At 35.2% G+C, this 26,383-nt stretch overlaps 1 protein-coding gene across 1 annotated transcript in view; it reads left to right on the top strand.

The window, feature by feature from the left end:
- Positions 1 to 26,383, top strand: part of ZNF521 (zinc finger protein 521) — a gene marked incomplete at its 3' end in the record, with an annotated part of 256,138 nt that overhangs the window by 137,915 nt on the left and 91,840 nt on the right. Inside the window, exon 4 of the mRNA XM_084252689.1 lies at positions 8,876 to 8,960. Within this exon, the coding sequence (XP_084108815.1) occupies positions 8,876 to 8,960 (85 nt within the window). The remainder of the gene's footprint in view (positions 1 to 8,875; positions 8,961 to 26,383) is intronic.

Here is a 26,383-nt window from a genome sequence, read left to right as displayed (position 1 = left end):
AAGACTAATTATAATAAAGTAAAAATCAAAATCCACAAGCAACTATAAACCAGAGACATACTGTGGTGGGGGGGAGTAAGATGAAACCAAAGGGGGCGGGGTGGGAATTGTATGAGGAGCTATAACCAAGATGAAAATGTATACATTGTGTGAAAATGAAAAATGATGTAAAAAATAAATAAAATTTAATAAATTTTATTTATAAAATTTATTTATAAATTAAATAAATTTATAAAATTTAATAATAAAATAATAATAAAAAATTTAAAAATGAAATAGACAAGTCTTAGAATGAAGATAATGAATGTGAGATACCTCATTGGATTGTCCATTGGACAGTCAGTACACAAAATTTAGATGTCCCAGTTTATTGACAACTCTGTAGGAAATTTAATTCAGGAAGATTTGCCGTGGCATAGAATGAAACAGCAACTGAACCCTTAACACTCAATGAGATCATATAGATAAAGATATCTTACTTGGAATACCTCAGTGGCCTATGTTGTAAAGGACATAGGCTAGGTTCCTTGGAAGAAACTTCAAAATATGAATCAGAAGAGATCAGAGGTGTGGAGATGAATAAGTAGACCTCATAAAGGATCTCTTTCCACAGAAAACTTGGATTCAAATTCAGTTTTTAATATTAGGCATTAAGTTCAAGTACATAGAAAGGCAAATTTTGAGGGAAATTTCTTAGAAGATAATTTTAAATGTAAAAAAAATAAAGATTCTTTATGAACTTTAAAAGTAAATTCTTTCCACAAGTTATATTTGCTTTAACTCATAGAAATTACTACATCTTTGACACTGACTTTTGTTTCTTAATAGATATGAGTAAGATTTTCTTGCAGACTCAATCCTGGTTTTTGAATATTGATGATACCTTTGAAAATAAAATAATTTAATACAATTTGTCTATTATCCACAGGGAGCACAAAAATAAAAAATGGTTTGCCTTTTTTTACCCTTTGACTTCAAACTTATCAGCTTAAATTTACATCTTCATGGAGTTTTGAATTTTATTTGAAAAAAATCAATATGCTTAAATATTTTTCTTTCTTCTCTGGTACCCTATGGACCTGTGTAGTATTTGTCTAAAATTAAAAGAAATAATTGGAACTTAGTCATTCAAAACAAAAAAAAAAAATCCAGTTCTTTCTTACTAGATTTGTGTTTCCTATTTTTTTCTGTCTGCTCAGTTGACCAGAGCAATTTTCTTAACAGTGTTATGTTTCAAATTGCCTTCTTATTCCACCAAATACCCCAGCAGCCTGTGAGACCTTGCTTGTCATGTATTAGGCCCTTTGTAATTTCATTTTGAACTCAAAGTAATTATTCCCAATTTAGACCTCAGATCTTTTCACTCCCAGGGAGTATTTCCTGACTCTTCTAGATGATGTTAATCTGTCCCTATTTGGTATTTTAACTGTCTTCTCTTTGATATACACTGGTACATGATCTTGAATTGCTTTGCCATGTTATTTATACAACATATTTATAACAGTTTAATGTTTGTGTATGTTCTTTCCTCCATTTTATTTTAAGTCTTTGAGTTTAGGGGTTACATTTAATATCTCTTGGTTATTCAGCTTTTGGCACGTGCCAAAAACTGTGTAAAGTGCTATATAGTCTTTAATGTCAGGACATTGAACACATCTGGAAGACAAAAGTGTCTTCCTTTTAATCACCACAAGAACTATGCCATAGAAAATCAATAGTAACATTTTTCAATGAGTTCTTTCACAAGCTTTTAGTTATTAGTAGCTCTCATTTTATTTCATCCATTTTCCCCTTTCTGTTCAGTGACTTATTTTCACACAAATTCAGAATTACCTGGAAAATGACCAAACTAATATTAGTAAAACGTCTGAAGTACTGAATTAAGTATTTGTGGAAAGCTATACATTTTCACTCATGTACAATACTCATTCCTTGCCAACAAATTATTGCTAAGGTGCTACTGATCTTAAATATATGTCTCATTTGTAAATAATATATTCATTCCTGGAATGGGAGCGTATACTGCCATTGTCCTTAAAACAGCTTTTTATCCTAGCTAAGCTAAGAAATCTTTTTACACACTCTATCTTCTTTTTCTTCCCAACCTATTTCCCACTTGTGATATTACTTATGCCATTATTTTTTAAAACTTTTTAAATAAATGTTTATCCCTCATTAAGTGTTATAAAATCTAAATAAGTGGATTCTAGTTTAAAGTAATTTTAGTATAGTTTCAAAGTCCATGTAAAAGGGTAAGAACTAGCCTTTAACAAGCATCTTTGTTGTGCCAGACATTTCATATGGTATTCCATTCTATCCCCATAATAATCTGCCAATAGAATAATAGAGGTATTTACTATTTAATGTGGGCATGCTACATGGTAGGCATGATGCTAAGCACTTTTATATAGTTCTCACTTCTCACATCAACTTTAAGTTGTAAATTTTATTATTTTTAATTTACAGGGAAGACCCTTAACACTCAGGACCATTAAATGATTGTCACACAGAGAAATGATGAAGCCACTAAGTAATAACTAATTGCAGAAAGAGGTTCCTTAAGGTTGCTTTCCCACTAAAACTGCTGGGTGTGCTGCAAACATACAGCAGTGATAGACAAAATATAAAGATAGAAAACTGGATGGACCTAGCAAATTCAAAACAGTTCTCCAAATTTGAGATCCAGAAACCAAATTTAAAAACCAGTAATTATCAGGGATGAAGCCACAGGTCAGGACTCTATTCCAGGACTGACAAGTAACAACTAGGGTTTAATCCCCAGGTGACCAACCTCTACTTAAGACAGGGCCTGGAGAGTAACTTCATTGATCAAAGACAAGAGACTATAAAAATAACTCTCTTGTTGATTAGTACTTGGTACTAGGACTTTTCAACTGGAGGCTTATAGGGATAGGAAGAAAAAAATACAGTTTTGTAATTCAAAATGAATTAGTCATATGCCAATTCTGTGATTCAATTTATAAAGTCCCCTATATCCCTGCAGGAGAGCAAATACACAGAAAATGCCCCTGAGAAACCCAGAGCAAATTTGGAACACTGGCAGGGATAGGGGCCTAGGGTGGGATAGAAGCAAAGTCAAAACTACTAGAAAGGGAGGGCATAGAAAAATATCTTCCACTAAAAAATATCTTCCAAGTGGTCTTCAAACCAGGATTCCAAAATATGTGAATGAACGTAATGCTAGTAAAGCAATAACAACAAAAACAAGTAAAACCCAACTGCTCTGAGACCAGAATTCTTCTCCAGACAAAGTCAACTCGTGGAACAATCTTGAAATAGCCTTTGAAATAAATATTAGGAAACTCAGGAATATAAATGAAGGTGTGATTTCCACTAAAATGAGTGAAAAATCATGGAGCACGTTAGAGTAAAAAATAAAACGAGAGCTTGTATTTAAAATTAGAAATGTTTGAAATGAAAAATAGTCATTGAAATAAATGCTTTGGGAGATGGGATAAATTCTAAACTGAACACCAATGAAGAGAGAACCAATGGTTTGTAAGAAAACAGAAAATCACCAAGACCAGAATATAGAGGACAAATTGATTTTTAAAATATGCATTAAAATGCACTATATTACTAAGAAACATTGAGGGTAGTTTGAAAGGCTACAATCTATGTCTAATAGGAGTTTCAGTACAGTGAATGGAGAGAATGAGAGATTTGTAAAACTGAAGAAATGATGACTGAGAATTTTCAGAACTGGAGACATACATGAGCTCTTAGACTGAAATTGTTCTTCCACTACTGAACCGGGCAAGTACATATACATTGAAAAACTTGGAAATAAAACTGCTAGGCACTGAGAGCAAAGAGAAAATGTTGCAAGAGACTAGAGAACTTTGGGGAGCCAGTTCTGCCCTATGGGTCTTGGTCACATGTCTGGGACCAGGAATCTAAGGTGAATTTAAGTAGAAACCACTCCTTCACTGTCACTAGCTATGCCCATACCATCCCTGGCGTCATAAGGACCAACATGCCACACTATTCTAAGGAGAGCTGCCTTTCAAAATGCACCTGAAATGCCATAGTAAATTTACCTGAGAAGTATGAGGGTATAAATAGTTAAAACCCAGTGGGTGGGATGTATGGTTAAAGACAAGCTTTGGCTTTGGTATTCACAACCTGCATGACTTGGAACAAGCCACTTAATCTATAAATGAAGAAAATAATCCCTCCTTTATCTACTCTAACAGTTTTGTTGCAAGTAAATTTTGTTGCATGTGAGTTCTTTAGAGACTTAAAACATCATACAGTTGTACAAAATCATTTACTGTAGAAATTGATGTGAGCTAGGGTTCTTTACCTCTCAAGAGTTTATACATTTAGCTTGTAAACAAACCAGCCCCACAAAAAATATGAAGTTATTCACGAAGATAATTACAACAACTTGGCTAAAATTATTTTGGGGCATAATTGGAGTATAAAAATGAACAGAAGGGATGGAGTTAATCAAGTCAGATTTATTGTTTTAAGAAACTATATCTCATGATTTATCCATTTATTCTTAATTTTTATTATGACAATATTCAAGTATGCACCCAGATTTAATTTAATAATTGTTAACATTTAGCCATTTTGACTCTACCTATAGATGACTCCATGTATTTTTTCTGGATCTTTTGATAGTAAACTACAAACTTCATCCCATTTTATTCCTAAATATTCAGTGTGCTTCTCCTAAGAAAGAGGATGATTACTCAAGTAATAACAGTACTGTTATCCTATCTTGGAAAGTTAATATTAATTCCTTAGTATCATGTAGTTACCAGCTGATACTGAGATTTTCTCAATTTCCTTGAAAATCTTTTTATAGCTCTATCAGATCCACAATTGCATTGGACATATACTACATAACTAAAAGTTAAATCCTTTTAGTCTCTTTCATCTGAAAACAATCTCACCACTATTTTCGCCCTCTATAACATTGACTTTTTGAAGATAATAGCTCAAGAATATTCTTAATTTGCACTGAGGAATATTGCGGATTTGTGTAACTTTTTTCTCATAGTAATGCAAATTTCTGTATCCCTTCATTTCCTGAAGACTGGACTGTTGAGTATAAAAGTATGATCTGGAATACAATTTCAGATATACATTTTAGGTAAGGATACTATATTGTCATGTCGTGTTCCTCATATTACATCACATTGAGAGAGACAACGTGTAGGTTGTGCCATTGTTAAAAATAATAAATGAAATTGTCTGGTTGCAACAATTACCAACAGATAAATCCACTGTAAAGAAATCCACTTCTCTTTGCAGTTACCAAAGAATGAAAATTGAGTATCTCAGTCTCTTTATCCTTTCTTTTAAGTTTGTGCATCTTTTAATGAGTATGCTGGACCATTTTATTTGACATTAAATAATGGTTTATATCTAATTTTGTCATTTATGCTCAGTCTTCAATAAAAATTTCTCCCACCACCCCATCAAATAGACATGCACTATACTTTCCCCTAACAAAAACAAGGTGCCTTCTGCCTTTAGTTACCAAATTTCAGAAAAAAGATTCATATAATAGTCACTTCCCATGGTGGCAACTGAGGTTTGTTTTTTCTTCTTCTCTGTTTTTGAAGATTACTGTGGACTGATTGATTTTTTCTTTTTTTGTACTCAGTGTTTTGTTTTAAAAAAATCAAAGCAATTACAACTACAAAGTGTAATTTTTTTTTTTAATTTGGTAAGTCTAAATGTGAAGCCTCAGTCTTAATGGAATATAGATTGAATGGAGGGGGGTGGAGTTAATCAGAATAATGTTTTTTTAAAGTATACATTATTAAAGATCTAATCATTTTTTTTTAATATGAGATGCTCTTTTCTGAAAGTCTCTGAGTACCTTAACCAGAGTATAACTGAAAACAAGAATGTCAAAAAGGCACATTCAAATTGTTCTCAAAATCAATCAAAAATAATGAGGTGCTGGGAAAAAGTTGTATCCTTGATAATTACATCTATCAGTATCAGAAAACAAAAGAGAACAATCAGGAAATGACAACCCCACTCCCAAGTAGCACATTAAAAAAGGCTAATGAAAAAAGTCTCTTTTAAGAATTGTACTAAATTAGCATTTCAAGTAAATTGACAACTTAAGCGTTGATAAAGGCCAATCTGGGGCCCAAACAATGGAAGTTCTGTTTCTACTTTTATCTGCTTTTAAAAGAAATGATCTCACTTGACTTTTCTTGTTGTCTTCTATCTAAATGGAGGTAATTGTCCTAAGGGAGCTGACAGTCTTATTTTCTGCTAGGGTCCAGACACCCTAGAACGATGTGCTTAACTTGGGGTTCTACTTATTAAAATGTTGTCTTAGAAGAATGATACCATGTTTCATACATGGTATCCTTATTTTCTGACCGCAAAGGGACTACTGACAGGGGCTCAACCTGTGCCTTTGACTTCAGAGCCTAGAATTGGGTCCAATGGGCCAGAGTAGCAGCAAAGCAGATTTGGGTCTAGAATTAGGAAGAATTACTACTTAAACTCAACCACAGAGAGATGGAAATGAATTGACCTGCAAGGGAATGAAATCCCCAAAGCCAGCACTGTGCAGAAGTTATAATTACTTTATACTTAAAAAATGGTGTATGGTTGGGTCTCTCAAACATTTTGCTAAGCATCTCTAATTGTAGTGAGGAATGCCTTAAAATTTAAAAATGTCATGTAAAATTACTTTTTCAGAAAACTTGGGCATAAAATTGAATTTTACACCTATTTTTAAAAAAGAAAACCTTAACACATCCCAATTTGCATGCCATTACTTTGCATTTGGGAAATGCAAGATATGTGGTGTGGTGAGATAGTTAAACTACATACATTTTCACGGTATGCTATTTTTGATCACATTAAATTCTTATTTCATCTAGTCTGATATATAGGAGCTTACAGATAAGATTATGGCTTTATTAATTAAGGGTAGAAAGTAATATTTTAGACACTGTTCTAAGTAAAATTTGTATTTGAATTATCAATAGTGACAAAAACATTTTCATTTAGTGATAAAAGAACACTTAATACACCGTAGATCTTCAAATTTGTCAGATCATTTGAAGGTAGGAGTAAGTGCTGGTATTTTATTATTTTGGCTTGTCGGGTGATTTTATTCTTTATTATTAGACCAGGAGAAAAAAAAAACCCTAGTATATTCCACCAACATATTCATCAGTCATCATTTTTTGAGACAGTTTTCGACATATTGTATGTTTTACTGTGCTAACAAGAGAAAAGACTAGCCATTAAGTTTATGTTTCTTTGTTTTTCAGCAAGGTCACATATCAGGAATAATGCTAGAAGTATGCTAATAAACAATATATAATGTAGGTCATCTGGGAGTAAGAAATATTTTCTAACTAGTTCTAAAGGGAAATATTGTTAAAAAAGGGATAGATGTTATTTACGCAACACATGTTGCTCTATATGTCACTATCAAAAGCATCTTGTAAACAGCTCAGTACAGTAAATCTTCCTTGGTGATTGTCAGGGTTTTTCAAGTCCGTGTTAGATTTAGATTCAACACACTCAATTCACAATATGCCTAATGTACAAAGCCTGCTAGATTATTTAGACTCTTCCACTGGAAATATGCCTGCACTTCTGTGTTTTATAGGGAATACTATCCTCTATTGCAGAAGCAAATATTATGTTAAGTGATAATAATTAAGAAAATTTTACATCAGTCGTGTTTATAATTCCAATCTGTAATGAAATGACTAAATTGTGTGCTTAACTTTGATTTTTTGAGTTCTGTAAAATTAATTGTACTTTACAGATTGCTGTTTGCTATTGTGAGCACGGGTAAAGCAATTTTCTGTCTGTGGATAAAGTGACAATTCTCTAAAAATGCCTTAACAAAATGTCATTAATGTGATTTTACAAATATCATTTTCTCATGTTTGGGAGATTTTCAAAGTGGATTATTTCCTAATGGCTTATTTTGTTTTCCAAGATGGTTTTTAATTATAAATATTAACTTTCATTAAAATGGAATTTATGTTAACTGTGACCTAGAAAATATAACCAATATTTTATTACTGACTCTATTATGTGCTGAGCCATATTTTGGGGGGGGGGGGCACAATAATAGATGTGAAACCAAGAAGGCTGCTTTTATCAGTGAGCCTAGCATTTAGAGTCCATGGAGATTTGAGATTTTTTTTTTTGTCTTCCCAGCTCTAGGGCACTGTGACATCAGGCAAACCTTCCTACTTCACTAGGCCTTCGTTTCTTTATTTATGATGCAGGAATTATAATAAATCCAGCTCTTTTCACTTCCCAGCATATAGTATAAAATGATAAAATGGTGTTGAATGTTCATTATGATTTCTTTATATGAAAAATACACATTTAAATGCTGGTACTTAACTTCTGAAACAGCATATAAATTTCAGACTTCAGCTAAAAATTATAACTCCTGATCTTTTAGTTGGATTCCACGGATCTTAACTTACTGTCCATTTTATTTAGGAATATCTAGAAGCTACACTACACTTGCTTTGGTTAGAATGAAGCAATGTGTTACAGATTTTGTTTTTTAATATTGACTTCTATTTTAGAGTTTAAGAATCCTTAAAAATAGTTTATGCCATAATCATGTGTTTTAAATTTTTGTACTTATTTGCAACTAAAAGTAAAGTGTTGGGAAAAAAAAAGTATAGTGTTGGGAGCAAGCCACAAGGTCTTCGGACAGACTCTCCTGGACTTTGCCCAAGCAACCAACACAGTAGCTTAGTTAGCAACAGATGTAGACCAGCATCTCAAAAATTAAAACAATTGCTGTAAGTAGGTTTGGGATTTTTAAAGAAAACAATGAAAAGTGCATGTGACTAAGTAATTCTGTTTATACTTGTTTTCTCAGAAGAAGACCTATCAGTGCATCAAGTGTCAGATGGTTTTCTACAATGAATGGGATATTCAGGTTCATGTTGCAAATCACATGATTGGTGAGTGACACTCTAAACCTTGTTACAGATAGATTTTTTCTCATACTTGTGTACATCAATGCCTATATAATTAAACAGAGTTAAAGATGAATTAATTGTTCAACCATCAATGGTTTACCTAGGCATGATTGATTATTTTTTAGTCCCTATTATTAAGCCTGATAAGGCATTAGCACATTTTATTTTCTGCAAGGGCTAGTTTAGACTTCTGTAGAGGATTATATATCTACTGCCAGTCAAAACACAGGTGATTAACAAATTAAACTTCTAATCATTTTTGCATTATTGAAAACTAACAGGAATGGTTAATGAACTGGATGTTAGCTTTCCATAGAGTTTTAGACAGGTTTTAATTTCAGAAGTTATTATGATAATGGTACTGCTGTGTGTTGCTTAAGCATCTTTGTTGCAAAATCTGAAATGGGGAGTTTTTGTGATAGGGAAACATAAATAATTTAAATTGCCATAAAATAGTTTTATATGTATGGTTTCAACAGCCTGGAAATAATAATGATCATAAAGATCACATAAAGAATTCAGTAATTTTCTTTTATTTCCTGCTGAATTTTCCATAGATCTTTATAAAAGTAGTTTGGGTTAAGATCTCTGAAGTCACTCCAGGCCAATGTTTTCCAGAATTTGGCATTTATCACATGGGTTAAACCTAAGAGGATATTCATATTGTCCTATTATCCCTTAATTCCTCTGAGATTACCTTCTAAGGTTTTTTAATTTGATAAGCACTTAGTAATAATACTAAGAGTTTTACCAGACAATTAAATTTTATCAAGCAAATCTTTTTATACTAGTAAAATAACAATTGTTATTACTTTATACTATTTTTGTTACTCATTTGTTTTCTCAGACTATGAATATTTTTTAATTTCATACTCATTTCATGGTATTTTATAATGCGATAAATAATTGTGACATAATATAAAAATGTGTAATTAACCTCATGTTCTCCGAATGTCAAACTCTAAGGAAGGAAAGAAAATTCAACATTTGGATTCTGAAGTTATTTTCAGAAGTAACAAGTTTTGTTCTACACTAATCAGAGACATTCTAAGAAAGATCAGAATAAAGGTTGCTCCAACTCTCTTTACTGATCATTAAAACCAACCATAACAAAACTTCTAATACTCTTGTAGAAATTAATGAAGATAAATTCAAAAGCATGTTGAAAAATTGATTAATAGTTTTTCAATAGGATTTGCTTTATAGTTTTCAAATGATGGGTCTTTAGGAGGATTATTGCTTATAAAAGACCAAGTGCTTAATTTTGCAAAGTGGAACAAATACAAAACAGCTAAAATATTGATTACTTTATCTCTTTATTTTCCAGGTTTAAAGTACTAATATAATAATAGTGATTTTCTTTTACATTAGATAGCATACTCTTGAATGTGACAGAATAACATTGGCAGCTGTACTGTGTGTTTAGAAGATAATGGCAACATGTAAGAGACATTCAAATAATGTGTCTCCTTGCAAATTTCCTTCTATTTTGGATTCCAAGAATACTCTATAAAAACTTTCAAAATATTTTGGGATGAGGGACTTGTATTTGAAAAAATTAATTTTTCTTACCAAATGATAATGTTACTATTTTTCATTTCTTAACTTCTCAAAGAGTGTTTATTTGTGGCAGTCACTCACGATTCTGCTTCATGTTACAGTTTTTTTGAAAATTGCAGCTTAAGGGAAATTTAGTAAAATGCTGTGGGTCATGCTTCTGACTAGTTTTACTCGATGGAAACTTAATTTTCGTTCTGCATTTATTTATCCCAGGACCCAGTTGAACAGATTAGATATATTCTTCACCACAGTATTGTTCTTTTGCATATGTAGAATCTGAATTGGATGAGAGGACTTTTTGATTTTCCAATTTTAGTCTCATTTTTCCAGAACATTCATTGGTTTGTCCTCATCCTTTTTAAATTGCCTGTACCTTTCCCTTTGTGTTTATCTTATATTCCTCACATCATTAGTGCTTTCCCAAGGCTTTTCCCCTCTACCTTATGGTGGCTTAATATGACACACACCTTCTCTTGGGAGCTGAGCATTTAACAATTCACCTTCCATCAGAGAAGCAAATTCTATTCCTTTTCACAGAGGGCCTAGTTATTTAATATTCATGCTATTTTTAATAATAAAATATGTAATTCTCTTGCACTTGAGGCCCAAACAAATGAATAGTATCCTTTTAATTGTTATATTTGTTGACCATGCATCCAAACCCTTTAACTTCATTCATGTTGTTAATACCTAGAGAGAGAAAATGTGTAAGTGGAGGATGTCACAAAGGCTAGGATATCCTTTTTTTTAAATCCCTGTGTGATACTTAGTCTTTCAAATGAAGCAGGCAGTATTATTTTGTTGTCTAAAATACCTCCATTGAGGGTAGATATTTTTAGGTTGTGTTTCTGTGTATGTTTTTGGTTTAATCAAAAAATAATCTCAAATAAACATTTAGCAAGAAGGAGGGATTAGAGGCTATCTGAAAAAGCCTCTTATTCCCTTTGTTAAGAGAGTATATAGTGTTTTTACAGATTTTGTTTTACATTTCAATGAGTCTAGAGAAGGATTATGTCACCTAAAGGAAAACAAGGTCTTCAGATGACCCAATGAGATGTAACTTTAAATTCCTGTATCAACCAAGTCATTTGCATTTGCTTCTGTATTACACACATGTTTTAATGCCATTTCAGTGTCAGGCTAGCTCCACGCTTCTTTCTGAATGTGCTGGTCTCAGACTATTGGCCAGGGACATTTGTGAAAAGAAAACCATCAATGTTTCTACCAGGTACATACTGGAGATGCTCTGCTTAAGTGCCGTTTTGTAGCTAGGTGTGGACACATGGTCTGAGTTGCAAGAATAATTACTCAATAAAAATGCATTAGGGATTTGACTTATGTCTATTAAAGAAAAGAAGAAAACCTCACTCTCCCTTCCATTTTGACACAATTTCAGTAAGAAATCAGACCAGTGACTATTTAGGGGTTTCTTTTCTTCTTTACACACACACACAAAAAGAGCTACAAAACATTTTAACAGCTTTCCTGGGGAAAAGATTTTCCTCTTTTAAAGTCTGTGCAGATGAGAAAATTTTTCCTATCTTCCTTTGTTCCTTTCACATAGTTTACGTTGGCTTTTGACCTGAGAATACAGAAGGAAGCTATTGTGTATCATGCCCTTTCATTCATTATTCACCCGTCTCTTTCTATCAGCATAGTAAATATTTATTGTTTTATTCCTCTTTGAGATTTCTGTTATTATTATTATTTGGTATGGATTAACACAAATAGAGATGAAACCAGAGAATTTAAATGTGCTTAACCCAGCAAAAGGATTGCCTCATATAAAATTATGAGGCTCAACAGCAGTAGAGTAAATTTGTAAGTGCTATGAATAAAGGGCTGTTAGGCATGTGATAATATAAAGAGATGACACTGCCAAGAACTATTTATGAGAAGCTTAATTTTTTCACTCTGATAATTCTTGACCAATAATTACCAGCCTCTAATTATCTATTTTAGTTAGAAAGAAATTTCGATCACTACGGAGGTTGGCATTGCAACGAGTGCATAAATCCCCAAAGAGACAAATGTGTTCCAAACAGCCACAAACAACTGTCTCATGAAACATAGTGAGCAAATTGCGAGTGGCTGGTGGTAGACAACCAGCAGCACACTTACCATCGAAGGCCAGTCAGCTTGACAAAGAAATGATCAAAGGGGAAAAATACCATTATCCTTGCAATTGATTGCTATACTCATGGACTTTGGAGGACAAGTGCTCAGGATACAGCTCTGCCATTCCCAGCCCTCCCTTTCAGAGTTCTCAGGTGGAGAACAGAAAAGAAATGGGTATAAACCATTTACTTATGAATTAATTTTTTTATCAGCTTGGAAATAATTACTTATGTTTTCTTCTCTTCCTGTTTTCATCTGATCAGAATGACCAGTGTGGCAGTGGCAAATTTGTTTCTAAAGTGGCAGAGTACCTTATTTGTGAAAACAAAATAGGAAAATGTGGAAATAAAAACTGATAGCCCTGTCCCAAGTGGATCAAGGACAATGCTTAGGGAACTTGAGGAAAGCAGATGTTTTTATCTCTTAGAAGAACAAAACTAGAAGTTGGGACTATAGTTAACAGCCCTTATGAAAACATGGATGCAAAGAAAATGATTTTTTTATTCAGCTCTCTAACGTTCAGTGTATTATTAAATAATCCTTTTTAAAAGATTCAAGTCTTTAACTGCATGTGGGAAGATAAGTACCCTATGTGTTACATTACTCATGATATATATACTGATGTCAAAGCAGGGAAGATGCATACATCAGCTTTGTACGGTGTGGTGAAATTTCAGTCTGTTCTTCTGGCAAGTGACATTCATACATTCTGCAATTTGTTTGATGCTTAAGGTCACAAATGGCATTCTTCTTCCATTTCTTTAGTAGATGGTGTGCTATGTGACTAATCTTCATTATAGTTTTGTGACATTTGGTGTCACCTCTGAAACATTTCAGCTTGAGTGCTCTTGCTTTGGAATAGACTAAAACCAATATTTTGAGGTCTTAAGTGGCTTTAGATTTTATATGTCTTAAGAGAAAATATCCAAAGGTATGGTTCTCTGCATAGGAAGATAAAGGGCATGTTGTCTTTTAAATGCTCAGCTGTCATTGGCTGATTTTTTTTAAAAGATTAATAGACATGAATCTACAATAATGTGCATATGTGTGGGGATAGATAGAGATATATGTGTGTGTATATCTGCGCTATATGCGCACACACATACACACACATTTATCCTAAGAAGCTCGAAGTTACTAAGTTTCCTTGGAGTTTACATTAATTCTAAATGAGAAGACTATTGAATATTTTTAAAGTCATCTTCATTCTATTGCTTCCAATACTCAGGGAATTAAGAAACAAGCATTTGGTGTTAAATATGATGAAATACTGGCTTATTTCATCAAGAGCTGGATTAAAAAAGATGAAATCTGGGCAGTTTAATGGTAACAGAAAGCTACCCTCATGTGGGCAATGCTGGCTTATTTGAAAAGCCCATAAAGGGTTTCTACATGGACCATACAAAAGGGATACTTTCTCTTTAATAGCCATCTGTACAGGAGAGATGAGAAGTGGGCCAGGTCATCTCTCCTCAGCTGTCATGATATTAACGTAGGTAATGGAGCAAGCTCGGCGTTCTGCTGGGTGTTGTTTTTCATAGATGTTCATCGATTTACACAGATAATTCTATTTATTTCTTAGAGTTGGTCCAAGTGAACCAGGCAGAATAACAAACACCAAAGCATTTCAAATGACTTTATCTTTGTTTGTAACGTAACTTTTGTCTAAAAAATGGTGTCACACCTACTGTGCAGATGGCTGCATGATTTGTAAACCAGCCAAAACATTTAAACAAATGTGTGATCTGGGGATAGATTAAATAAAGGATAAAATGGAATGTGGGCCACAAATTCTAATAATCAGATGATTTTAAGTTGTGTGCAGTGTGGAGTGATGGTCACAGTGATAGCAGGGAAAGCTTGCCAATGACAGCAAGGTGCCTTATAGATCTCAGGATGGCGCCTGTGGCCTGGTAGGCCTCAGTTTGAGAACCACACATTTGCTGTACAGCTGGCAGCTCTGTATGGGGACATCAGATAAAACTTATGTAAAATGAAGTGTTATTGCTTAGTATGAAATTGTTCAGAGAGGGAATTTGCAGACAGTAACTGAAAACAGAATTCATGATACCAATGAAGCAGACTGTAAATATGAAGAGGGTTTAATTATCTGCACAATTTAACAAAAATTCAAGATGTATTCAGAAAGGACATACACAGGCATCAATATAGCATAGCTGCGCTGCTTTCTGAGTGCAAAGTGGGGCCGCAGGAACTTAGCAAGGTTTCTCTGTGTTCGGCCTTTCTAGCCACAAAGACAATTTAAAAGAAAAGAAAAAAAGATCTTTTAAAAACCTGTCTTGTTGGTATAAGATATGGTTTTCAAGAACTCATTTTGGCTATTTGGATTCTTATTTCATCAGCCAAATTCGAATGAAAATCTTTAAGCCTATGCTATTAAAACTTCAGTGCTAAGCTATTAAAAGACAAATCAGGATGTTTACCCTTGTTTTGTTTTAGCCTGTGTCTAGCAGCTTTGATTTACAAGAGTAAAAAATACTGGCAGTTTAGTGGAGTTTCTAATTTACAAGTTTCTTAGACTAGTGATGTTAATTTTCTGTGAAGCTGAGGATTTGGCAGTTCCCACAGACAGAAGATTCAGTTTCTTGTTTCATTTCAGAACACAGTGCTCTTAAAGAAGCCTCAGAAGAATATTGCTGTGCAGCAGAATTATTGGGTGCCAGCCTTCCTTCCTGGGCTCTGTACAGAGATGCTGGGAAGTCTGTCCCAGAGGGTGGTTCCCTGTGACAGGCTGATAGTGGGGCTTCTGGCTGTGGTTCTGTCCTCATCTTTGAACTGCAGTAGAATATGCTGCAAGTGTATCTGTTTTTCACTCACTGTCTGATATGTTTATTATCAAATGTGAGTGTCTGTTTCTGATGGGAGGACAGTGAAAGTCATGAGCCACAGATAAAAAGATAGATGCCATATCATACCCAGACACACACACACACATGCACACATACACACACATGCCTGATGGCCTATTTTCACAGGATCACTTCAGACATATAAAAAGAAAAGGTCTCTGATGACCTATTTCCATAGGTTATTTCCTAGTTCCAGGACCATTAATAGCAGTAAACAAAGGAAAGGGAGCCAATATGGAGAGTGGGTGTCGAACTTCAGCTGCTCATATTGTTGCATTTGGTGAGCTGATGGGGTTTCATAGGTCACCTTTAGAATTATGCCTATGACAGCAGTAGCTACCTGCCAAGATTGCAAGGTATCTCACAGCTCTCAGGATGGCGCCTGTGGCCTGGTAGGCCTCAGTTGGAGGGGTACACATTTGCTGTACAGCTGGCAGCTCTGTATGGGGCAGCCGTGTGGGCTGTTAGGGAGCTGGAAAGGAGACAAGCATGAAATTTCTTCTAACCCCAACTCTGTTTTTCTGTACTGTTGGCTGCTTCTCAGTTCCTTGACAAAAAAACCAATCAGGCACCCTTTAATCCGCCTGTGATTACCACTGGTATAAAAAGAGAAGCATAATGAGGAAAAATGCCTCGTTTTGTTGCCTTCAAAAGCCAACAAATTGGAGTTAACTTGACAGGAAGTGGCTTAATAATTAGATTATTTATTTATTCCTGACACATATCCCCCTGTTACTAGTCTCAGGAGACCCTGTAGATGGTACGATTTTCAAGCTGCCATTACTTCGCTGTCTTCTGTGAACAAAGAAGCTACTGTCTATCAGTCAATTAAATGCACTCTTTAAGCAGAGGCTGAGAAGTCCTCAATGGAGAGAGCCCTGGGACATTGTGGCTGATGATTCCTTTCTCTGTACTGTACATCACACTCTCAACTACAGTCCCCACAGAGATGGAATAAAGTCATGCATTAAAATATCACTTGTTGATTTGTTTGCTAATGAAGAGCCATTGAAATGTTTGTGTATTTCTATGGCAAAATTGTTGATAAAAGGACCTACTTGCCTGCATATGTTAGTTCATCTGCCATGAGTGCTTATTTAAGAATTATTAAAATTAAAGTCAACAAACAACAGAAAAAAAAAATCCTGAGATGACAGGAGTTTTCTTACTATTTTCAACAAATTAAGTGAAGAAAGGCAGGAAAAAATAGAGAAACAGTATCATTTTAATCCCTTGCTTACTTTGCATTAATCCAAACACCTTGTTTTCGCTGACATAAAAATGTAAGTTTGTTTTCAGAGTATCTGGGAGCTACACCTCTTAAGTGCAAAAAGATATTAGAATCCCTTTGTGACAATTAGGTACCTAAAATTTTTCTTTCTTTCAGGTGAATAGCAGGCTTGTAGAAATTTGTCTAAAACTCAATGAATACACACACATTTTTCTAGGGACCTTAGTGAGGGCTTTTGAAACCAAAGTAATAAAACATCTTGACATATCACATGTCATCTCTCTGCCACATGAATTGTACAGAAATATGGTTTCCTCTATATGTTCCAGTGCCTGCTTTCTTTTTCTTATCTTTAGCATTACTTGATTTCTAACTAGGTGGTGGTGACTTTTCAACCACCTAGTCAAGGTTTTTATCACATAACATATTTATCAACTTCTTGCTTCTGTTTACCATGTACAAAGCATATCTTTGCTAGATTTCTCTGGCTCCCATTAGTTGGTTTTATATTTTAGGAGTACATCTGTTGTTAGGTTGGGGGTCTAGAGGTCTGGCTAGCTTGAAAGACTCAGGTAATATTATGACAGCTCACTGATGAAATATTTAGCTATGGTACTGCTATTCAAAGGGATAAATTTGGAATTTAAACCAAGGCTGCTGAACATTGCAATGTGTCCCCTCTTTTTCCCATCAGTCTTTGCAAAGAGTAATCAAGGCTTTCACTATAGTTTTCACGAATACCTGACAACAGGCTATAAAGAATTAATTCAAGCCATCATCAGATGGCGGTATTCCTTATTTCTACCCTGTTATTCCAAGTCATTTTGTTAGAAAAAGCTCAGATACTCGGAGGTGTTCTATAATAGAAAATGAATTTGAAACCCTTTCATTAATTGGTGATTAATATATTTCAGGATTAGTTTAAGCAGGGCCCTACCTCCTGCCCAGTCAAGTATGTTCTGGTTAATATCCAATTATCTGCACCTTCGTAGTTATTATGTCTTAATATTTCGGATATGATAACCAGAAACTTGAGAGTAATGCTAATGAGGAGCATAGAGCAAGAATTAACCAATGACATACTCAATGATCCTTGGTGAGGAAAGAATCTCTTTTTTTTCCCCACCGAACATATTGCTTCAGCATCTTCTGGGTACTGACTGAAAAGTAGGACTTTCCACTACAGCAGGCAAGAATTGGAAAACTAATCATTTTCCCTTTTAAATAATAGTAACCTGAACGAGGAGTATGAAAGTTCCCCTAAAATGGTTAAGTTCATTTTATGGAGATCAAGAACAGGAAACAGAGAGCCTCTTTATATTTTCCAAATGGGAAACATCTTATTTTTTTATCTTTTCCTTTTAACAAAGCCACAAGTTGTTACTTCTTCAAAGGATGTTTTAATTCAGATTAATTTGAAATGCCTTTAATATTTCACTAAGGAAATACCTTTTCCTGCTACCTCTTATTCTCTTTCCCCCCGAATTTATCACCAGGTTGTATTCATATTGCGTCTCTCCATAATCTTTTTTACAGGTAATTTCACTTTTGAACAATCTGACTTGTCTCCCCCAGCAGCTCTTGCCTGGGTGGCATGTGCTGCTTCAAACCACATAGGTTTAAATAGTGCACTTTGTGCATTACCCCTTTATATGCTGTATTGTAATGAAGCAACATCAGTAAATTGCAGTGAAGGGTGATTGTTGCACAGGGATGACTACTACACCTCGGGGTCCATTTGCACCAGATTATTCTTTTTATTGTTATTATTACTTCCCATCTTCTTTACTCTCTTGCTGCCGAACTTGCTGTTGGCCAGTGGGCACACAGAGGGGATCTTGAGGAACATTGCGAGCTTCATTTTTTTCTCTTAGGCACATACGAATCCAAACACAGTTATCCTGGTGTTCTGTGGGTCTTTATGGATGCCACTTTACTACATGGACTTCGTTTCTAATGTTGCTCATCTACACCTTCTTAAAATGTATGGTGATGCAAGTGTCTGATTGCTTTATGAACATTTTGTGTAGATGTTATAAATCTGTAGTCAGCTTGATCAAGTGATTTGTCTCTTCCCCCAAAGAGGTTCAATAATTTACAAAAGGAACTTCGATGAAATTACTGCTTAAGGAAAAGATTTTCAATTTCCTCTTGGGATTCCTTGAGACATGGATGAAGTAACTATGAATATTGTATATATTGGCAATATCACTTTACAAAATAGCCTATATCCTGCCCCCAATCAACCAAGGTCATCTGAAAATTAATAATAAAAAAAGTTGTGAATTCCATTTAGAGCCTTTAGTCCTATGGATAATAAACATAATTTTAGCCTGGGGTAATTACATGTGAATTTTGGGTGACTGTTACCCTTTGTTGTCGTAATGTTAGTCCCGTATCCATTTGTTTTTCCAAATCGTGCGTGCAGATGTTCTGTTTTTCTTCTTCTAAGGCTGGGCTACTGTGCAGCATTCAAATGAAAATCTAGAATGAGAGCTGACACACCTTCAATTGAACTATCAAGTCTTTTAAAACTGTGGGGCCAGTGACGCCAGTCCCTCGCTATTTGGCCGTACACACTTCCGATTGTGGGCCAAAGAGCATTGATTTTCAGCTGTCATTTCTAGTGCACATACTGTAGAATTGAAATTTAAACCTTAATCCACTCAGTAATGCAATTAATTTTTAATGTGCAGTAATACTAATTGAAATAGCCTGAATTTAGTAAGTCACCACAAGACATTTTCAAAAGCAAGTGTCTCCACTGAGAACTGGGAGAACAGTAATCATTGTTACAGTGTTTACAGGATAAATGTGCACTAGGAGGGCTCCAGTGGAAAGGGAGTTTTCTTTAAATTAGGCTATATTACATCTCTTAGTGAATAGAAATTTTTCAGAGAGGACTTCTACTTTCTATACACAGGAAGAAACTAAAAATATCCTGATTAATTTTTTTTTAAATTTATTTCTGCATATAAGAATTGGGGTACAGGCCAGAGGTGCTGGGGGTGAAAGGATTCACCAGAGACAGAGTGGAGAGCAGAACAGGCAGATCTGCTGGAATACACTGCTGAGGGGAGCAGCAGGTGTGAAGGAGAGGTCTGCTGCACTGTGTGGGGTCAGCTTCCTGGCCAGGGATCGAACTCGTGCTGCAGTAGCTGCTGATAGCTTCATAGTGCTGAGAGTTAATCCCTTGCGCCACCAGGGAGGCCCACACATTGAACATTCTTAAGGATAGATCACATGTTGGGACAGAAAGCAAAGCTCAATAAATGGATTTTTTATTATTATTTTTTTAATTGAGGTAACATTTGTGTGCAACAACTGTAAATGACTCAGAGGTAAAGGATCACATCTTTTCAGATATATTTTACCACCCCACACTGATTAATTTTTTTTTGTAAAATATGGTTCTAGTTACAGATATCTTAACATAATGTATGTAAAATATATTCACTCATTTTTTTAAAAAAAGTAATTATAAACAGTTACAAGTAAAGTCAGCTGCCAACAATGCCATAGCCAAAAGCAACAGTCTCAATGGGCACTATCGTTTTTTATGATGTGAGTTTGAGATACTATTTCCAGATTGATGAATATATGTACTTTATCAACTCTCTGTATATCTGTTGCCTTGTTATGGTGCATTTTAGTCCTGCAAGCCAAAAACACACTTTACTTTCTTTTATTTCAGATTGTGTTCCCTTAAGCTTTTGTATATTATTTCAAAATAGCCTTTTAAATGTTTTGTGAGGTTATTTTTTTATCCTAGCCAGAGTAAAGCAAATTTTGCACAGTAATACTAAATAGGTTTCCAGTCATTTTGCACTAAAAAGGTTCTCTAACCACATTTATCTGCTAGTAAGTGAGGACTTCTAAAAATGCGTCATTTCCACTGATGAATGGACTTGCGGAGTGTTCAAAATGAGCACCAGCATTAAGTTTAAAAAAAAAAAAGTCAAGCACTGTATATCATGCTTCCATGGCTCTCACATTATAGTATTTAATAAGCCGATAGTGCTGTTAAATATTTAGTAAAGGTTCCCTCATAACCCTGCCATCTATTCAAATGGGATTTGAAGACATTTTTGCAGCACATAAGTAAAAATGATGTTAGAGAACTTGAAGCAGTTGTAGCGTGGCATATTTTCTAAATGAAGTGTGGGCTAAGATGGTGCAGATGAGTTCAGCAGATTCCCACCTACAATATACCTAAATCAATTCACATTCTTTGGATTAAAGGTTCAAACTGGCTTTCATTTTGTCACTGTTAAATGAAAGCGCTATTGGGATTATTTACATGGAGTACTAAAATGACATTATTGCACATTTAAAAAAAAGGGAAGATCTTACATTGTGATTATTTTAAGCTGTTTTAGCATCCACTGAGCTTTGTAATAGACATGTTCTCTTTTTTCACTGAATAGAAATAAAGGAATAAAAAGAGATGAGGGGAAATCAATTTATAGCTCATTCAGAGCATATTAATAAATCAAATTGGGGGATAGTACCTTAGAGCTGTACAGCATCTATTTTGAGTATGCTGTGACAAATATTATTAGATATTGTTGTACATATTGATATGCTGCATATTGGTTCATCTGTATCGTTTCTTCATTATAATATTTGATTATCATTATCCAAATAACCGTAATTGTTCTTTTAATCTAGAATGAAAATTGGTTTCTAGGATTCTTATGTGAAAATATTGCTGGTTAAAGATGATGCTGACCTCATTACTATCACGTTGGTAGGTTAGAATTCACCTTTAAACCTTTCAGTGCTCAGTAATGTAATATTAGATTTGAAGATGCAGGGATAAATCTGGTAGTTTGTTCAGATTTGTGTGTAATGTGTTAGGATCTTCTAGGAGCCTGTTTCCTCGATTCTAATTTTCATCCTGTTTTATATGCAGCCAATGACCACGGTATTCATTCAGACTGCACAGAGACACATCTCATCTGTAAAACACGGCTTACTGAGCTTATTTGCTATTTGTATTCTCATAAGAAGAAACAGGATTCGTATGATTGGGGGAAAATACATCTCATTGGAAATTATGTAAACCACATATATGTTCACATCAAGAATTTCATGATGGAGACTGGCTAAAGGAGACAGCTTTAGGGATACACACAGAAAAGGGAAGAGAAGGGCTGCAGGGTTCATCTATAGGTGTGTTTAATATGCAATGCTTGATGTATGTTGACCTCAGGTTACAAGAGTAGAAAATCCCATTTTCCAGCTTGTTTCAAATGTAGTAAAAATGCTGCTTCAGTTGCTTTATGCTACTCACATTGGGAAAGGTGCTTATACTGTGATAATTATCATCAAGGAATATTAATGTGTTCAGCATTTGTAACCCAAAAACTCATTATAGCTTAAGCTGTGCATCATCTGTGAAGAGAGAACTTTGCCAGAATTCGCTCTTCACAGGGGTTGCCTCCTGCTTGCTGCCGAGTGGTCAGAGTCCTGCAAGAGGTCACTTAGGCTATTTTTGAAAGCTGAAGTTTTGCAATTTTTGAATCACTACCTTCTGTCTAAAGAGCTTATCGTTCTTGCCTCTAATTGCGTGTATAGTGAAGTATAAACTATTATTGTTGTTGTTGTTGTTATCATCATTATTATCAACAAATAAGAGATAACTGCATCTTGTTATAAAGAATCCAAGAAGGCTGGAACATAAATTCCATGCCAAGATAATTGAAGTATTGGTATTTTTGCTTCTGTCGCTGAGCAGAGGGATTCATTTATACCAGTTTCCTTAATGCAGGTGCCCTTGGGTCCCTGATAGAAATGCCCCCACTGGGGCTCCACTTCACAGCCCTCTGGGTGGAAATTGTGTAAATAAGACTGCAGGGTCAACCTTCCCTTTTCTGTAGCAATGTCCTTAATTAGTCTGTGACAGTCTTTCACGTGAGCCTGTACTGTTCCTGGGCTCATTTCTCACATATCTAAGACATCCATCTGATACATAGATAGATATTTTTGTATGTTTGTTTAGAGTCATTCCCTAGGGGAATATTGACATGATAGAAATGAGAATCTCTGGGTGTGTCCAGAGTCCTCTAACTTAATCTGATCAAAATCTCAGTTCCATTATAAATTATAACTGGTTAGTTTCTCCAGAACCCTGTGCCTTCACCTGAGGTGGGCAGCTTGTTAAAAAGGAGCTGTGTGCCGTGTGCCTGTGATATTTTTATGTGATTAAATCCCATTATTTTTCTCCCACTGATCCATTGCTTGTCATTTCCCATAAGTAACATTGCTCCGTGCTGCATGTTATAGTTTGTGTTAGTACAGGCCGAGAGCTCTAATACTCAGTTCTATCAGGCTGTCTGCCTTTGCAGGACTGCTGTGTTTCTGAGGTCAAATTGTGAACCTGGCCTTGCTCCTGGGAGGACTAGAAAAATATGTTTCATAACTTCCCTTAGACCTATGTGAAGAGCGAGAAGGAAACCGTGAAGCCCATAGGCTCCATTTAGATGAGCTGGGAAGTTGGAATTCATCAAGCAGGGAAGCTCACTGTTGTTCAGGAAGCTCCCTTCCTGTGAGGGGTCACTGCCGTGGGTGCCGGGTCTGTCATAGCTGTGGGCGTTGGGGACCGGGTAATCATCCAAATAGCCCAGCAGGCACAAACCCACAACTTGATAATCTGCAGTAGACTTGCTGAAATAGAAACTTATCTGTTATAATCACTTACATGAAGGAATATTGATAGGAATCATACCCAGAATTCAGTGGAGATGTTGTGGGCTCCTTCCACTGGAAGCAATTTGTATTTTTGTTTTGTTTTCTTTTGTTTTCAATGGGACAAAGCCTTATGCGATGAAGCATTAATGTTACAAAATGGGGCATGTCCTGAACCAGAGAGATATTCTCAGTAGTTTGGGGCTGGAATGCTGACAGTGTAGTCAGGAGATACAATGGTGGCAGATCTTATGCGGGAGGTAAACTTAATAATCTTTATGAATTTTGAGTAACTCATAACTCCACTTTCTCGCCAAAAGAAACATTATGAAAAGATTGCTTCTAAATCCTTCAGACATTCTCTGGACTAGTGATAGATGCCATCCTCCTTACCTTGAGGCACTGGAAATGAATGTGTTTTTTTTGCAGGAGATAAAAATGTATTCTTTAGAAGGAGCAAATTGCATTTTCATGTTTAAGTTCCCTATTTGTACCTAATGTGGTGAGACCCAAATGTGAAGAATTGCTTTTGACATTATTTCTGTGTCTCCTGCATCCTAGCATTGTTTTGCTGAAGTGCATCATCACGTGGCGTAAATGTGATGTTGAAAACCTGGAACTAGTGTATGAGCTCGTTCTGTGTCCAGGCTGTTTTGTATGATTATAATTCCTCAGTTGCTGGAACACTTTAATTTATCTCAGTGATGATACATTCAATAAAATTGTCTCCGAGTATGTATGGCCTTTAAGAAAAAAAATTATCTTCCAAGAGCTATGTGTTCATTTAGAGGCATAAGAAAGCTTGTATTTCTAAATAAAATTGTGATCATAACTTTTTTCTTCAAGTGTCTTGTACCTACTCTGTATCTTGAACTATCTTGTGTTATGTTATAAACTGTAACTTGTAGTATGATCATCTCAAAAGTCTTAAATTGGTACAGCTGATTTCTGAACTTTGATTCAAATTTTTTTTTCAGTAGCTGTGGTTTCCTCATTTTTAATGGACTTTCTTTGAAGAAGTTTTTCTAGTTTCCTTTGTGTATTTATTTGTGTGTACACGTGCACATGCCTCTATGTGGAGATATGTTCTTGCTGTCAGCCTTTTCCACCAACGACTAAATAGCTCAGCACCACTCCCTGACTTGTGTTTAACACGTTTCCAACAGCTTAGAGAGAGGTAATGTGTAAAAGTGAAATGAAAACCATGGAGCTTATATTGGAGTCTGATGTTTGAAAGAGAGATATTGGAAAAGGATGTTTTTTGGCTTGGTTCCCTTTTTAGATGTAATTGCTGCTTCATTAGGACTTGGAAGAGTTTCCTGTGGTTAAATTTAATCAAATGGCTCAGAATAACAAACTTGTACACTCGAAATTCCAGGACAATTCTGTAAATGAAACATGATTTTCCTAAATTTAATACTCATACACATACTCATCACTACTGTTACCATCAACTGGTTTGTAAAAAGTGCTATCTCAAAACTAATTCATACTCCCTATCAGTAATGAATTGATAAATGATCATACAGGAGTGTAAGACATTCATTACTTACACAAGAAGTGTAAGAAGTACATTCCAGTGGGCCTGGGATTGTTTTTGGTTAGAGCCAAACTTGAGCACATGTGTCTTGGGTGCATTAAATATTAATAGCTTCAGTCATCTGTCTCTGGGGCTGTGATACAGGGTTGTTTTCTTTATTCCCATTATACAGATGAGGAAAATGAGGCTTGAACATCTTGCCCCAACGCACAGGACTGTGTGTATCACCAGAGAAACTCCACTAACCAGGCACCCTCTCCATCCCTTTCTCAGTGCTTGCCCCCACAGGCACAGGTTGCTCAGTCTGGCAGCTGGTGCTCAGGTGTTCTTAGTGATGTATTTCTTCTTATCAAAGTATGATGCTAATGCCATTTTTGAGGCAACAAAACTTTGTGTTATCTTTGGTTTAGATAAAATTTCATATTTCTATTTTAAGCAGTAAATAACAGTGTTGCCTGTTCATTCTCTTCCACTTTCTTAATTATAACTACTTTGAAAGAGTTAAGTGTATTTCTGCTTCAGAATTCCTTGAAAATTGTGGAAAATAGGCAATGGAATGACCAAAGTAACTTCAGTATAAATAGCTGTGAGTACAGGACATGTGTGTGTGCTAACATGAATGTGCAGCACAGGAACAAATGCTAATGGTTCTGCAAAATTGCAGGTGTTTATATGCATATCATTTTGAAAGGTGAGTCCATGGATTTAAATAACAATAGCTTTGCTCTGAATGAAGTTTGGAATCCAGAATCACAGACCTTTCAGTGTATGAAAATGCACATGCCACATACCTCTCCTAACAACACACATGTTGTCTAATTCTTGTCAGAAATGGAAGTGACTTAGAAAACCCAGCATTTCTAGAAGTCTCTTTCTGTAGGTGTCTGTACATGAATCCACTATAAGAAGATCGTTCAGGGAGTACTGCAGATATTGAACTCTCGCTTAAATCCGCGAAAGGCATTGACATAACTGCATGCAGCGTGACAATACAATTTATGACGTTTATCACATTTGGCTTTTTTGATGGGTTTTTGAACCAATGATATAATTGATTGGTTGCCAAAATGTTACTAGGTAGAGAAGAAGAAATAAAGGACAGACTTTATTTTTTAAAATTTTGTATGTGCTTATGCTGCGATAGTAGGCAAAGGGAATTGAAACATGATCTAAATGTCTATCACAGAATAAGAGCAAAATTGTACAGGTTTCTTCCCAAAATCCACGAGGAACAATGGCCAGTAAAATGAAAGTGCCATCTGGGTCTAGATGTGAGATCATTGCCAACTCTTCATTGGTGCTGGTAGAAACCTTAAAAATCATGATGTTGCATCCTTGTTTTATAAGTGTTCTTGCAATTGGAGCTGCTAAACTGATTTTAATTTTTATTACAGAT

This window comes from Talpa europaea (genome assembly GCF_964194135.1).
Source record: "Talpa europaea genome assembly, chromosome: 13".
NCBI lineage: Eukaryota > Metazoa > Chordata > Mammalia > Eulipotyphla > Talpidae > Talpa > Talpa europaea.
Note: the sequence above shows the minus strand (reverse complement) of the source record. Positions and strands in the feature narration are given on the sequence as shown.